The sequence below is a fragment of the Cucurbita maxima genome, unplaced genomic scaffold (genome assembly GCF_002738345.1).
Source record: "Cucurbita maxima cultivar Rimu unplaced genomic scaffold, Cmax_1.0 Cma_Scf00029, whole genome shotgun sequence".
Taxonomy (NCBI): Eukaryota; Viridiplantae; Streptophyta; class Magnoliopsida; order Cucurbitales; family Cucurbitaceae; genus Cucurbita; species Cucurbita maxima.
Window position 1 is genome coordinate 2,366,048 of NW_019272045.1, and position 16,271 is coordinate 2,382,318.

Here is a 16,271-nt window from a genome sequence, read left to right on the forward strand (position 1 = left end):
GACGACTAGTTAAAATCATAAATACGTAATTTTGAAACAAAAAAACATTATTTTGAAATAAGATTATGCGCATGCAAGAATAGATTCAATACAAAAATACGTTTGAAAAATAAATATCTACCCGCTAGGTAAAATAAATTATTTATTTATTTATCTCGATACCGACTTTTAAATTAAACTTTTTCCAAAATTCTACCTTTTTTTTTTTCAAATTCAAATGTATCCCTTCATGAATATAATATATTCTCTTTTATCAATAAAAAAAAATGATTGATTTAATTATTTACAACTATTTTTTTCAAAAAAAAAAAATAATAATTAGAATATTTGTAAATAAATGAAATGATTTGAATTTTAGATTAAGTGAGATTTTGGTGCCTTGGCCCATTCAAAATTATGTTGATTGTGACTAACTCTACTAGAGTGTCCTACTCCATTGTATATCCCTAACATAGGCCTATGTATTTAATGCCTTCACGTCTCATTCATTTAATGAGATTCATAAAATCCTTTTCGATCCTATTTCATGTCAATATCAGTAACTCGAAAAGTTAGTTTATATATGTAACGGCCTAAGTACATTCCTTGCAGATATTATTCTCTTTGGACTTTCCCTTTCAGACTTCTCCTCAAAACTTTAAAAAGCGTCTACTAGGAGAAGGTTTCCACACCCTTAATAAAGAGTGTTTCGTTCTCCTTCCCAACCAATGTGGGATATCACAGCGTCTACTAGGAGAAGGTTTCCACACCCTTAATAAAGAGTGTTTCGTTCTCCTTCCCAACCAATGTGGGATATCACAATTCACCATCTTCAAGGCTCATCGTCATTTCTCCAATTGAGGTGGGACCCCACCAAATCCATCCTCTTCGGGGCCCAATGTGCCTCGTGTCTACCCCCTTCGGGGAACAACCTCCACACGGGCACATAGTCCAGAGTTTGGCTCTGATATCATTTGTAACGGCTCAATTCCACCGCTAACATATATTGTCCTCTTTTGGCTTTTCTTTTCGGGCTTCCCCTCAAAGCTTTAAAACGCGTATGCTAGGGGAAGGTTTCCACACCCTTATAAAAGGTGTTTCGTTCTCCTCCCCCATCAATGTGGGATATCACAATATATGAGTCGAATTAGCACAAAAGAAAAGTAATCCAAATATCAAAAACATTAAACCAATTGAAACTTAGAAGATAAATATATGAAACTTAAGAAATCTCTATTTAAAGCGGGTGGAAGACGGGGTGGGTCGAAGAATTGAGTGGGAATGAAGATGGAAAATATAACCGAGTCCCACGAGTGCAACCAGGTTAAATGAATATCACTTGCTAAACTCTTACCTCCTACACTACACATTCATCACCAATTCTATGATGGCCACATAGTCATGTATCATAATTTATTTCTCTTCAGGTCACTATCTCAAAAAGTAAGCACTTTTTATTTCATTTCTTTCATACCCTTTTAAAATTCATTGATATTTGTTGTGTTCTTGTTGATAAAGGCCAACCATTTGAGACAGAAAGATCCAAGCCCGACGTTGTCGTGTCGGCAACTCAACCGGAATAGCGACATTCAGAAAAAAGTACACTGATTAGCAACTCATTCGTCCATTTTCAGCTCGAGTTCATCCACGACACGTCAATTACAGCGCAAAAATCCACTCACACTGTTCTTCCCACCTCTTCAATTCTCTCTTTCCATCTGTATTCAATGTGTTCTTTTATGGGTTTTGTTCTTTCATCTTCTCTTAGACCCCATTAAGGTTTTTGTTCCTAAATCCACTGAAGCTCGCAAAAAGTAGCTCTAATGGCGTTTGTGCTAGGTTTTGTGTTCGGTGTGTTTGTCGGGTTAGGTCTCATCGTCAGCTTTGTGAAGTCCGAGAATGTCCGGTCGAGGCGACGGGCTGATCTTGCTGCTACAATCGCTGCTTTTGCCAGAATGACAGTGGAAGATTCGAGAAAGATCTTGCCTCCTCAGTATTATCCCTCTTGGGTCGTCTTTTCCCAGAGCCAAAAGTTGAGTTTTCTTCTTACTTTTCCTTGTATGTTTCACTTGTGCATGAAGCTATTTAGTTTTCATGTTCATGGTGGATTAACATTGGTTCTGTTTCCCCATTTTTGCAGCTGACTTGGCTCAATCACCATCTTACCAAGATTTGGCCATATGTTAATGAGGTAGATTGTTTGTTTTTGTCGGGTTTTACTTTTAATTGTCTGTTCTTGGTGTGTTGACGTGACATCCCACGTCGGTCGGAGAGGAAACGAAGTATTGTTTATAATGGCGTGGAAACCTCTCACTAATTGTGAGGTCAACTACGATATGTAACAGGCCAAAATGGAGAGTTTGGGCTATTACAAATGGTATCAGAGCCAGACACTGGACGGTATGCTAGCGAGATTGTGAGATCCCACATAGGTCGGAGAGATGAACAAAACATTATTTATAAGGGTGTAGAAACATCTCCCTAGTAGACGCGTTTTTTAAAACCGTGAGGCTAACGGCAATATGTAACGGGCCAAAGTGGACAATATCTACTAACAGTAGGCTTGGGCAGTGGGTTTCGACTGTTACAAATAGTATAAAAGCCAGCCACTGGGCGGTGTGCCTGCGAGATTATAAGATCTCACATCGGTTGGAGGAGGAACAAAGCGTTCTTTATAAGTGTAGAAATATCTCCCTAATAGATGCGTTTTGAAACTGTGAGGCTAACGGCGATACGTAACAAGCCAAAGCGGATAATATCTACTAATAGTGGGCTTGGGCGATGGGCTTGGACTGTTACAAATGGTATCAGAGCCAAACATCGAGTGGTGTGCCTGCGAGATTGTGAGATCCTATATCGATTGGAGGGGGGAACAAAACATTCTTTATGAGGGTGTAAAAACATCTCCCTAGTAGACGCGTTTAAAAACCGTAAGGCTGACGGCTATACGTAACGGACCAAAGCGGACAATATCTATTAGCGGTGGGCTTGGCTGTTACCGTTGATCTCTTGCTTGTTTGGTTGATTTTGTGTGACAGGCAGCTTCTGATCTGATAAGATCTTCGGTAGAGCCTGTTCTTGAACAATACAGACCTATCATACTGTCATCACTCAAGTTTTCGAGGTTCACTCTTGGCACTGTGGCTCCTCAATTCACAGGTTTGTTCAAGATGGAGATTGATGAATTTGTAGTCTGTAAACCTTATCTGAAGTTCTAACTGTCTTATTCTACTTGACAGGAATTTCTATAATTGAAGATGGGGGAACTGATGGTATCACCATGGAGTTGGAAATGCAATGGGATGGCAATCAAAGTATAATACTTGATATAAAGACTAGACTAGGCGTTGCACTACCAGTGCAGGTATGAACTGATCAACTTCAACTTCCATTATCGTCGAAGTGACTCGTTCTCTCACCCTTTGCAAAAAATTTGGTTACGTTCGTTCGGGAAAGTATGTCATAGTTAATCATACCAAATTCTGTCTGTATATGTATAACTTTGGGAGAAAGCTCGAAAGGAAAAGTCCAAAAAGGACAATAATTGCTAGCGGTGGGCTTGGCCTGTTACAAATGGTATTAGAGCCAAACACCAGATTATGTGCCAGTAAGGACGCTGGACCTCGAAGGGGGGCATTTTGGGAGGTCCTACATTGATTGGAGAAGGGAACAAGTGTCAACGAGGACGTTGGGCCTCGAAGGGGGATGGATGGTGAGATCCTACTTCGGTTGGAGAGAGGAATGAATCATTCTTTATAAGGGTATGAAAACCGCTCCCTAGCAGACACATTTTTAAAAATCTTAAAAACCCAAAGAGGACAATATTGGCTAATAATAGGCCCATACTTGGACTGTTACAAAAACTCATTGATTTTCCTCGTGCACTACTTTGTTCAGGTAAAAAACATTGGATTCACAGGCGTTTTCAGGTTGATATTCAAGCCTCTGGTTGAAGAATTCCCATGATTTGGGGCAGTTTGTTTTTCTTTGCGGCAAAAGGTATCCCATAAATTCCCACTCATACTCGAGGGAAACTTCCTTATTGACAAGAGCTAATATCTTAACAGAAAAAGCTGGACTTTACACTCAAAGTTATTGTTGGGGACATCTCAGCAATACCTGGGCTTTACAGTGCACTTGAGGTGTGATCATTAATTGTCATTATATTCACCGAATCACTGTTCTAACTATAGGGCTTATATATGAACACAGGGAACAATTCGAGATGCTGTAGAAGATTCTATTACATGGCCTGTTAGAAAAGTTGTCCCTATCTTGCCTGGAGATTACAGGTATGAATGGGAACTGAACGAGCTAGCCATGTTGTCTTGTGGCCTTTGTTTACTACACTTATGAGCTTGATGGTCAACTTTAATTATTTAATTGTTTCAGTCAACTTTAATTCTATTACATTCGGCCTCTACGTGACTGAATGAAGACCAGCAAAATAATTGTGAGTTTATCTTACTTCTCTTAACTTCGTTCTCTCTTTCGTCTTTTGGATATACTATAAATTTCTATTGTTTCTTTTGTAGAACAATGATTTGAATCCAGTTTGGAATGAGCACTTTGAGTTTGTTGTTGAAGATGAATTGACACAACATTTGGTCGTGAAAGTTTATGACGATGAAGGACTTCAGGCTTCTGAGCTTATACAATGTGCTCAGATACGATTAAGCGAGCTTCAACTGGGTAGGGTGAAGGATGTGTGGTTGAAGCTGGTTAAGGATCTGGAAGTTCATAGAGATAATAAAAACAGGGGGCAGGTAACAACACCTTTAATGAACATTTTGCTTATTGGTGTCAAATTCCATTTATATGATTTATATGTGTGAGACCCCACATCGGTTGGAAAGGAGAACGAAACATTCTTTATAAGGGTGTGGAAACCTCTCCCTAGCATATGCATTTTTAAAAACCTTGTGGGGAAGCCGAAAGGAAAAGGCTAAAGAGGACAATATCTACGAGCGGTGGGCTTGAGCTATTACAAGTGACATCAGAGCTAGACACCAAGAGATGTGCCAGCAAGGAGGCTAAGCCTAAGCCCCAAAGGGGGTGGACACGAGGCAGTGTGCCAGTAAGGATGCTGGGCCCCGAAGGGGGGTGGATTGGAGGTTCCACATCGATTGGAGAAGGGAACGAGTGCTAATGAGGATGCTAGGTCCCGAAGGGGGGTAGATTGTGAGATCCCACATCGGTTGGGGAGGAGAACAAAACATACTTTATAAGAGCGTGGAAACCTCTCCCTTGCAGACATGTTTTAAAAACCTTAAGGGAAAGCTTGAAAAGGAAAGCCCAAAGAGAACAATATCTGCTAGTGGTGGGCTTAGGCCGTTACAATATGTATGAACAGTGTCTGTTCGAGTCCATGCTCATCCTCATTATAGTAAATCTTTCTCGTACTATCCACGTTCAACATTCTTGATGTTCATACCTCTATACTAAATCTTTCTCGTACTATCCACGTTCAACATTCTTGATGTTCATACCTCTATACTAAATCTTTCTCGTACTATCCACGTTCAACATTTTTGATGTTCATACCTCCATTAAGATTTTCGACATATTGTCTTCCCAGATACATTCCTGAGTAGTTCATAGTGATCTAAAGCAATCCCATGATTCTGCTAAGAAGACTTCCCATATATGATAGTGCATTCCTTTTGTGGTTTTCTGTTAAATGTGTTCATTAGGTGCACTTGGAGCTTCTATACTGTCCTTTCGGTATGGAAAGAGGCTTTACAAATCCATTTGCCTCTGATTTTTCAATGACTTCCTTGGAGAGTGTACTCAAGAGTCAGCCAAATGGAACGGAAGCTACCGAAAACGGACAAGCTGTCACACAGAAGAGGAAAGGGGTTATTATTAGAGGAGTACTTTCCGTGACTGTGATATCTGCAGAAGACTTGCCTGCAACAGATCTTGTAGGAAAGTCTGACCCATATGTTGTATTCACCATGAAAAAATCAGAAATGAAGAACAAAACAAGGGTAAAACTCCGATACCCGAAATTATGATCTAAAACTATCCCTGTTTGCCCTTTCCTTCTCCCTCTGTGATCTTTAGTTTCATATTTCAGGTTGTGAATGAGAGCTTAAATCCCATATGGAATCAGACTTTTGACTTTGTTGTTGAAGATGGACTACATGACATGCTTATAGCTGAAGTTTGGGATCACGACACTTTTGGAAAGGTGAAGCACCGTTTTATTAATACTGTCCATCTTTTTTGTCTCATTCAAGCTAAAATATAGTTGTGACTGGCTTCACCGAACATATACAGAATCTTTTAGTATTAGACCCCACATTGGTTGGGAAGGAGAACGAAACATCCTTTATAAGGGTGTGAAAACCTTTTCCTAGCAGACACGTTTTAAAATCCTTGAGGGGAAGCTTGAAAGGGAAAGCTCAAAGAGGACAATATCTACTAGCGGTGGGCCCGGACCATTATATTTAGCATGTCTTAATCTTTTAACTTGTTTTAGCACCTCTACTTCATGTTGTTGTGATCTCAGTCTAACCATTGCAACAATCACTAAAGATTATACAACTCAGAACTTGTTGCAACTTCCCCTTCACTAACATTGATTTCTTGGATCAATTAGGATTATATGGGCAGATGCATTTTGACACTTACAAGAGTAATATTAGAAGGGGAATACAAGGAATCGTTTGAACTCGATGGAGCCAAGTCAGGGCGGTTAAATCTACACCTCAAATGGATGCCACAGCCTATCTACCGTGATTCCTAAGCAATTCCCAGAACTGTAAACCAGTAAGTTGAGGATGTACAATACCTACTTCTCTGAGCAGATCAGTTGAACAATGAGTCTCACGTCTCTATCTGTGAGAGAAACGCATGAAAATTGTATATAATTGTTCGTCAGTAGTGAAGAGAGGGAATTACAAGCAGATGAAAGTAATGCCCAATACTTTAAATTCCTTTTAACTTTCTATTTTTCTTCTTTCTGGGCATATTGGTATCTAGGCTATTTTGAAGCGACTAGAATCTGAAAGGAAGCCTTCTTGGCAGCAAACTCTGAATGTTTTTGTGTGTCTTCTATTTGCAACCTCAAGAACATTTCTTTTAGCTGATTAAATATGCCAAGTTTTGGATCAGATCTTATTTTATCCACTTTTAAAAAGATCTTGTTGGGTACAAAATTTGAAAGTTAATATTTTAAATTTAAAGACCAAAATAAACACGCAAATAATTGCTTTGATTAATTTGGGCTATGTAAAAAATCCAACCTACAATGTGATTCATCTCCTTTTCTGCATTTGAGTCAAAGTTCAGATTCAAGTTCTAACTAAGCTTGCAGAATTCAAATAGTTAAAGACATTATCTACGACTAAGAAATCTTAAAGGTTCAAATTCTCACCTCACAAGAAAAAGAAATATACATTCAGGTTTTCAATATATCTATAGAACTACCAAAGTTTATCATTCTTAAGACATTATACTTTTGAGGTCAAAAATAGAAATTCTCACCCTATATGTCATTGAGCCTAAAAAATAAAATAAAATTCAGATTCAAGTTTCAATATAGCTAAAAGGAACTGAGTTCAATAAATACAAAAATTGGAGATTATTCAGGAAGTTTAAGAATAAAAACTAACCTTATCTATCGCTGTACAATTATCAACTCAACTCTTCCCCAAGTATTCAAACCCCTTGGCCAACATCGACAATAAAACCTGTCTGCTTGCAATCAGCAATGTACTTCTCTGGAAAAGCGATGGAGTAGAGACAGAAGGAAAATTCATCAAGTGTAGCCTTTTAAAACATCTCATATTGGTGTAGCCTTTTAAAACATCTCATATTGGTTCTCTTGGAACTTAAAACAACCGATTTCAGTTCAAAATTGCAGACAAGTCTCAGCTTTGAGTTCAGAATGGCATAGATCATTGGAAACTACAATGTTTCGATTTCCTTTCTACGCAGAAGGGCTCTCAAGACTGTATAAGCTGAAATCAAAGCAATCTGCAAATGCTCACAACTACTAGCTTTTATGCAGATCTGACCCATTTTACGTGTATTTAAGTTGGCATTAACTGACACTCTCATGCTTCGGCTAAGCCGAAACTCAGACTCTACGTTACCACCCAGGATCGTTTCCTTATCAAAAGAGAGGACTGTCATTGTTAGACTGAGATGGTCATTCCTTACAGGGTAGTCTCTACCCCTTAAAGTAGCTTCTATGCTCCCACCGTACACCATTTGTCCCGCTCCTTCAATACGACCACCACTGGCTACAAACTTTACTCTCTTGCCTACAGATATGGTATCTTCAAGCTTGGCCCCATAATAGCAATTTCTCTTGATAGATGTCAAAGAAACCCCAATTCCAGGAATGTTGTGCTTAATGCTACCCAGCTTAGCATTGCTATGAACAGTGTACATCCTATCTGTACCAGCAGATTGAACATCTAGACCTAAAGTGTAAGATGATCCCCGTGAATCTATGTAAGAAGCAGCACACTCAGACTGAATGTTGAATACCTGTTTATCCTTGCTCACCTGTCCAGTGACTGAGGTAAAAACATTTTTGTTCATCTCCATGGCTGTTTCCAAATTTATCCCATCAAAGCCAACGTCATGATCCCATCCTTGTGGGTCAAGAACAGGTCTCACAATCCACTGATCGTTGACTGCAATGCAACGATATCTGTGAACAAAACAATCTGAGTCAAAACTGGATGGAACGGCCATATCTGGGAGAAGAACAGCCTCTGCTTCCGGCATTGCCTGCAAATCACCATTATTATCATTGTCTACCAAATCTCTATCATTTAAAAGTTTGACCTCCTTCCTCCTTCGATACTCTTCTCTTAACTGTTTCTTTAAATATAGAGTCTCCCTGTAATCCAGCTCATCTAAGTATTCCTTTTTCTGTGAGTTCGACAATTTCTCAAATTGGGATTTCGTTAAAATGCGAATAGAAGGTAGATCATCATACTCATCTTCTTCAATGTCACTGAGTAGAATAGCTTCAATGTCATAGTCCACACCTGATGGACTTGACATACCTCGGGGCCGTAAAATAGATGAGAGTAAGTGGGGAAGTGAAGGCAGCCGGGTATTAGCCAATGGCCCTAGCTCAATGCAATTTTGAAATTTCAAAAGGGCATTAATGCTGCCCAAAACTTTGGTACAAATACACAACAACAAAAAATGTGATCTCCAGACCTGTCCATTTGGAAGGACTTTTTCCCCCATAATATTTTTCTTACAGTGAGGGTGGTTTTCAACCAAAAGGACGGGATTTTCAAGTCTAGGGTCAGACAATGCCTGGTGAATATTTTGCTGCAAAATCTCTGAGGAATGGGCCACATATGATTCAAAGGAGACAGGATATCCATCAGGTCCTTCCGGAAGAGCAGAGGAACAATGAGTCAAGACCAGGATGGTGTTGAACCAAATTGCAGAACCAAAGACCTCACTTATTTGCTTCATCAGAAGGTAATCAGTATGATTCTTATTTATGACGTCAAGGCGCTCAAAGTACAAAACAATATCTGGTGGTGATTTTCTTATATATCTCTTCACAGAAAACATAATTTGCTTATTTCTCTTCATATTTCCTGAGGAACATTGTGAAAAACCAGGGGTATCAATGATGGATACTTTAATCCCATTGATTGTTCCCACAATCTCCTGAATACGACCAGTTGCTGGTTGAAATGCATCAGTGTCAGTTTTTGCTTGATCAAAGAGGGAGTTTATTGTAGCACTCTTTCCAACTCCGGTGTTTCCCAGTACAAGTATTCTAAATGTGAAGTTTGATTCTGGTATCCCAGCTGCTTCTTGTTCAGCTGCTTTAGCGCTGGCTTTACTCCTTCCAAGGTTTACTCTTATGAGATCTGATTCCCCTACCTGTATCAAAGTGGCTAGATGTATTCGGTACAGAACCTTTTCCACTAACAAATTGTTTTGTGTCTGGCCGATTCTCTGTAGAAGTCGAAAGAACTGAACTTGGAGGTCCTCAAGCTTTGTCAAGACATCCATCTTTCCCCTGTTAGAGCTATGTTGAGATTGGGGTGAATTTCCACTAGGAACCTGTTCCAGTAACAAATCATCTTGGTTCTCCAAATTCTCACCAGAGTCTGATGTATGAGGGGCACTGGGTGTTACAATAGTGGTTGCTTGTACAACTACAGAAGATAATATTCTGTTATATAATTTGAGAAGTTCGAAAAAGAAAAAAAAACAGAAAAGGTTTATAAAACAAGTTTACATTCTTGTACAGTAGACTGTAGCTCAAGCAAGAGATACTAAGCAGCTTTAAAAGTAAAGAAGAAGTCTTCTGTAAAACCATTTTCTCCGATCGGTGACCAAAAGCCCCATCAACATTATATTTCTAACCTGTGACTAGTCATCGGAACAAATTGGTTGACATAGAAGAACATTAAGGTTTTGAAAGAAAGACATGAACTTGGACATTAAAAAAAGTGCAAAATGCTCGGTATCTGCCTACATCTAGCCACAAATAATAGCAATGAAGCCAATACACCACCAATAATTCAGACTCCAACGAGGCATGGGGTACAAGAATAAGAGATACCAGAAGATATATATGTTTCTTGAATCTTTACAGATGAGGAACATAAAGAGTTAATAAACTAACAAGTTAATGAAATACAAATAATAACCAAATCAGGCAGGAAGAAAAAAATCACATGAAGAAAAGTATTGAAAAAGAAGAAATATAAATACTTTCTCGAGGAGATAATATTACTTTTTTAAGAACAAAATGAATTCATAATCAACAAAGAATACAAAACAGGTGGGGGTTGGGATCAGCAATCCACCCAACAACCCAAGGGGGCTATAGAAAGGAATCCCAATTCGCAAAAACACAAGCAACAAAGAGTTACAAAATTAGGGGTAAAGAAGGCATGAAGAGACCAACAATTAACCTAAATCCACATTCCCACAAGGATAGGCCTAATAGCATAAGACCAAATATTCTTGAATTTCTTCATCAAGGGGGAAGATAAGTAATCCAAACAAGCTATAAATTTTCTTAAAATCCATGCCATCAGCAGAGGCAGAAAATTTTGAATCTAAAACAAAAACAAACATTCATCGATTCAGACACGTACCTCCATCATCTTGGTCTTCATCCATGAGTTCTACATTTTCCTCACCAAAGAAACTGTCACTCCCCAGTAATGGTCTAGATGAAACCACTGACTTGGATACTAATTGAGAAAATAACCAGTCTCTAACCCCCTTCATTCTGCCTGCGAAATATAAAAAAGTTATGAACAAAAATGCTTGAACTTCCAAATTGGCTACAGTAGCTGAAAACACCATGGTTCATGTGATTTATCACCTGATCATACCCCCCAAGTACACCAAATGGGAAGAAAAATATTATAAATCTATTTACTTAAAATGGCTTGGTTCACATGGTAAGGATGTCAGACGAGGGCAAGACCCCATTGTCATACAACATTGAGAATGAATTGGAAGTTGAAAGGATGTTTACCTAGGCCAAACTTGACAATGATTCCATTCTTGTACTTCAAGCATGTTCTCAGAAATTACTCGATCCCCTTATTGTTATTACTGAATGCTCTTATTGTGACAGTAGTTCTAGAGAAAATTGGCTGCTGAGTCACTGGCAAGATCATTCACAACACCACTGACAACACAATACAGAGCAACTTTCTTGTGGTATCTCCTTCTCCTAGCAATGACGCTACTATTCTTTGCTAAAACACAGTGGAAGAAACAAAATCAAGGAATTTTTCATAGCCAGGAGAGCTGGTTGATACGTTATTGGAAGAGATTAGAATCTTGGTCTCAAATTGTAGCTATTTAGCTCCCCCCTTTTTGTAATTATGATAACTTTTAGTTTCTTACAAGCTAGAGTGTTTTTTTCTAATATCCTCCAAGGATTCTTTCCTTCTTTCCTTTTTTTTTTTTTTTTTGTTTGTTTGGGGTGGCACTCGAGTATCTTTTTATTTAATCAACGAAGGGCAACTAATCCAACCTGTAAGGATGTCTACCAAGGTTCTCAAATTCAATACCTCCTAGAAATTTTGCAACATTTCCCCTTCATCTACCAGAAAACAAGAGACCATGTCATCAGAAGATGAAAAAATAATCATAGCTAGAGTTCCGTGGACTATATTCCACTTCGAACCTTTCCCCAGTAATGACTACCATGTAGTCCCAACAAAAGTCCTCTACACCAAATATTGGACACATAAAGATTATTGCCCCACCTCATCCCCAATAACAAGTTCAAAACTACATCCACCTTGAATTAATATCAAGTCCTTCGCAAAGGCCCGGACCTTACATATTTTCTTCAATCAAGTTCAAAACTACATCCACCATTTTCCATAGCTTCCAATTTCCCATAGAAATAATCAAAACAAAATTTCCTACGACAACTAAGAAATGAACGAGATAGAGTTCACAAGATCTACTAAACACACTAAAGAAAATCCAATCCAAATAGACCGAATACAAATCGTATTCGCTTCCCTCCAATAGACAAGCATTTTCCCCTCACATACATCCTCAACTTCAATCCTAAAAATCTTGTGATCTATCAAGCAAAATCCAACATAATAATCCAAGACATCATTAGGCAAGACGACACCAAGAAAAACTCAGCGGAGACAACTCGGCATTTTCCCATATGCATGCAATTCTCAAACCATCACTACAAATCCTCATTCGATCATCTTTCTCGACCCTCTATTGGCGCTTCCAAGCTCATACAACACCATAAACCATCACCTAAAAAGCAACCTAAATCCACTTCCACTAGATTAAATTCAATCCACCCAGAAAAATTCTCCATTGAACGCATGGAAACGAAAACGAGAACAAAATTTCAGCTACGTGGTTAAAGGAAGAGATAAATTCTCACCTCAAATAAGAAACCTCCCAGAAGTCAACCCGAACTCAATCAAACAAATCCTCGACGAAGAGATAGCATCAGCTCCACTTCTCCAAGAACCAAGGCGAAAATTGTACCAAGATTACAGTCTCATCCCAATTACAGAACTCCCCACCGGAAACCTACCATCAAAACTCCGGCCGAATACAGTTCCGGTTGCGATTGAGTTGTACGGTGAGAACGATGACAAGCCAAAAAAAAATCGATGGCTAAGGCGGGAGAACAGGGATAAGACAGAAATACACTTTGGAAACTGAAATGAAACCCGAAGCACAAGAGAGAACAACGTGGTAAATAATTACCTACGGTAAGGACCATGATAATTTAGATAGTTTTTGGATCTAACGGACTAGAGGGTACGAGTGCATGTTACTGAGATGTTTCTGGCTGTATCTGATAGATTTGCGAAAGGGTAAGGAATGGACGCGTGGTGGAAGGAGAGAGGTCAATGCCATAATTGCATCCATTTCTCACTTGTGACAAAAAAAAAAAAAAAAAATTAATAATAATAAATAAATAAATTGAATTTTGTGATTATTAAGATTTTCTAAATATGAAATGACAAATTTAGTAAGTTTGAAATATATAAATATTTTAAAAGTTGGAAAGTAGGTTTGGTTCAACTTTTAAGAGTGGGGTTTAATTAAGTGATACAAAAATGCATATGTAGGGGGGCGTTACGTCTTAGCGAGAATGTCGACTTGAGTAGTGTGAGAATCTAATGCTTTGAAAATATAAGGGTTCATCCATGAGATTAGTCCATGGAGAATAAGTTAGGACGTAAGATCAAACCAAAAGGCATTTCTGTGTTAATTTGACAAAAATTACATTTCTTGCTGAGAATACTAGTAGAGATAAACTATAATATTAACAAAGCTATTAAATACGGTCTTACTTTAATAACATCTGCTCGATAAGTTATTCTATTGTGTATGAGTTCTAAAGAACAAAACTATTACATATCAAAAACAAAAAGCTTAAATACAACCATTGACCTAAAATGATGGTTGGTATAACAGCACAAGCTCACCGCTAGTAGATACTGTCTTTTTTGGGTGTTCTTTTTTGAGCTTTCTCTCGAACATCTGCTAGGGAAAGGTTTCCACACCCTTATAAAGAATGTTTCATACAATATCTACTAGCGGTGGACCTAGGTTATTACAGTGTGCACACTGTGATCCAACCGCTATGGGCTTAGATGAAATCGAACAAATCACCTATCACCTGCAAAGAATTGAGTATTTAATTCAATGAGAACCATGGAAAGGAACTATTCCTTCTGAACAAGATGGAGTGGTGTGATTAATGTACAAAACTTGTGAAATGACAGAATTTATACTGACATGCATTAGCATAAACTAAAATAACATTCAGACTCAGTACATTACAAACTAACTCCTGAAGGGGCAGTAGAAACCACATGATCATAGAAGTCCATGCGGTGCATGTGTTTACATCAATAATCTTGGAAGCAAATTGGTCAAGGAATGATGATGTTCATAAACTTCCTCTTTGCAAATGCTAGCCACCATTTATTTGGAGTCCCATTGGCTCTATAGGCAACACTCAAGAGTCTCCCACTTGTTTCTTCTCTTATTTGCCTCAAATAATTCCTGAATAGCTCTGCATATAAAGGTAGCCATATTTGAAGCTTATGAAATTGTTGATCTTAAGGAGTTTACTGGCTTTTTTCACACAAAATTAACTCATAATATCTCCATCATTTGGGAAAAGAATGTAGTACTACTTAATTTGTGCGAAATACAGAAAAAGGATCGACCTAATCTGAATGCATCAATGTAACAACCCAAACTCACTGCTAGCAGATATTGTCCTCTTTGGACTTTCCATTCCGGGCTTCCCCTCAAGGTTTTAAAACGCATCTACTAGGGAGAGACTTCTACACTATTATAAGGAATGTTTCATTTTCCATTCTAACTGATATGGGATCTCACAATCCACCCCCTTAGAGGCCCATCGTCCTCGCTGACACATCGCCCGATGTCTGGCCCTAATACCATTTGTAACAGCCTAAGTCTACTACTAGTAGATATTGTCCTCTTTGGGATTTCCCTTCTGGGCTTCACCTCAAGATTTTAAAACGCATCTACTAGAGAGAGGTTTCCACACCCTTATAAGGAATGTTTCGTTCCCCTTTTCAACCAACGTGGGTTCTTACCGTCAATCAGAGCTAGTGGTGACCATAGGGAAGTGAAGATTCTTCATATGTAAGCATTTCTAGTTGACAAATAAAGGCATTACAGATATCGAACAGTTAAGCAAAAACTAAAATCGAGCTTCACCTGCTTCCTCATTAGATTGAGGGATGGGGAAGAGTCCAGGAAAGGGAAAGCCCAACTCTCCAGGCACGGGAACATTCTCCAAGCCCAAGTTAATTATTGCCTTAGTTCCCACAGCCAAAGTTCTGCAACCTTCAAGCCTCTTCAAAGCCACATTGATGTAGAATGTCAAATAGATGAGAAGCTTATCAGCAGGACTCTTGATGTCAAAATTTCTAAAGAAAACATTGGCACGAAAGAATGTAATTGCTTCATCAACAATATCAGTCTTATCTGTGAATTTCCAACCAAGATGAGTTTCAGTACGAAACATATAAGAAGACGAGATGAAACAAACAAAATAATCCATTGAGTTCGTGTAAACCTTGATCTGAAACTGGAGCAGGACCCTTTATATGACTTTTCAAAGGAAGTAAGGGGCATCCACAAGCCTTGCTTATTCCTTCCTCATCTACAAAGCTAGAGTGGTGAACCTGACATGAAATCAATGGGATCAAAAATACAAACAAGTTTTCTCCTAATGGCCTTCTCAATCTAACCCTTCCCCATGCTACAACAACTACATAGTGAGTTAAACTTTTAACAATTGAAACCTCACCATAATTTATCTCAATATTCAACGTCTTAACCTTCAATCCGAACTCCGAATTCTTCCCAACTGCAAAGATCGCAGGAAAATAAGATCGATATCTTAAACGTCTAAAGAACAATTCGAGTTCCAACAGATAATTTAGCAATGAACTATAAATATCAATCCAACCAAACAAATTCTGATTCATTCAAAGCCAGATGATAGAATTTCCAATAGCGAAATCCGCAATTCGATCGACTCTCACTTCGCAACAGTAAATCGACTAATTAAGATCCGATGAGACTTACCGGAGAGTTATGTTCCAATGAGCGGATCGGAACCGAAATAGCCGCCGGGAATTTCAGAGGCAGCGCTGAACCTAACGCTGGGGATCGGAGAAAAGGTTTTCGTCTCTGGTATTTCCGTCACCGTCTTCTTCTTTCCATTTTACTCTGTCAATATTTGCGAGGAGGGGTGAAAAAGGAAATAATGTTAAAAT

At 38.6% G+C, this 16,271-nt stretch overlaps 2 protein-coding genes and 1 pseudogene across 4 annotated transcripts; 1 reads left to right on the forward strand and 2 right to left on the reverse strand.

Moving 5' to 3' along the window:
- The first annotated feature begins 1,504 nt into the window (after window positions 1–1,504).
- Window positions 1,505–7,012, forward strand: LOC111465740 (annotated as a pseudogene).
- A 469-nt stretch (window positions 7,013–7,481) lies between these two features.
- On the reverse strand, window positions 7,482–13,150 carry LOC111465438 (translocase of chloroplast 90, chloroplastic-like). 3 transcript variants are annotated; one of them, XM_023109815.1, is made up of 4 exons: window positions 12,872–13,150; window positions 11,474–11,699; window positions 11,085–11,225; window positions 7,482–10,133 (listed from the first exon to the last, which is right to left on the reverse strand). In XM_023109815.1, exons 3-4 carry the CDS (start codon window positions 11,218–11,220, stop codon window positions 7,894–7,896), a joined length of 2,376 nt encoding a protein of 791 aa, XP_022965583.1. In that variant the 5' UTR covers window positions 11,221–11,225; window positions 11,474–11,699; window positions 12,872–13,150; the 3' UTR covers window positions 7,482–7,893. The 3 variants fall into 3 exon arrangements, with proteins under 3 accessions (XP_022965583.1, XP_022965584.1, XP_022965582.1); XM_023109816.1 differs by lacking the exons at window positions 11,474–11,699; window positions 12,872–13,150 and adding exons at window positions 11,866–11,876; window positions 12,370–12,445 and having other exon boundaries at window positions 11,085–11,257; XM_023109814.1 differs by lacking the exon at window positions 11,474–11,699.
- Window positions 13,151–14,145: 995 nt separating this feature from the next.
- LOC111465702 (actin-related protein 2/3 complex subunit 3) lies at window positions 14,146–16,216 on the reverse strand. The gene is made up of 5 exons (XM_023110214.1): window positions 16,081–16,216; window positions 15,800–15,859; window positions 15,566–15,674; window positions 15,205–15,474; window positions 14,146–14,524 (listed from the first exon to the last, which is right to left on the reverse strand). The coding sequence occupies exons 2-5, from the start codon at window positions 15,800–15,802 to the stop codon at window positions 14,382–14,384; spliced, it is 525 nt and encodes a 174-aa protein (XP_022965982.1). The 5' UTR covers window positions 15,803–15,859; window positions 16,081–16,216; the 3' UTR covers window positions 14,146–14,381.
- Between the last annotated feature and the right edge of the window lie 55 nt (window positions 16,217–16,271).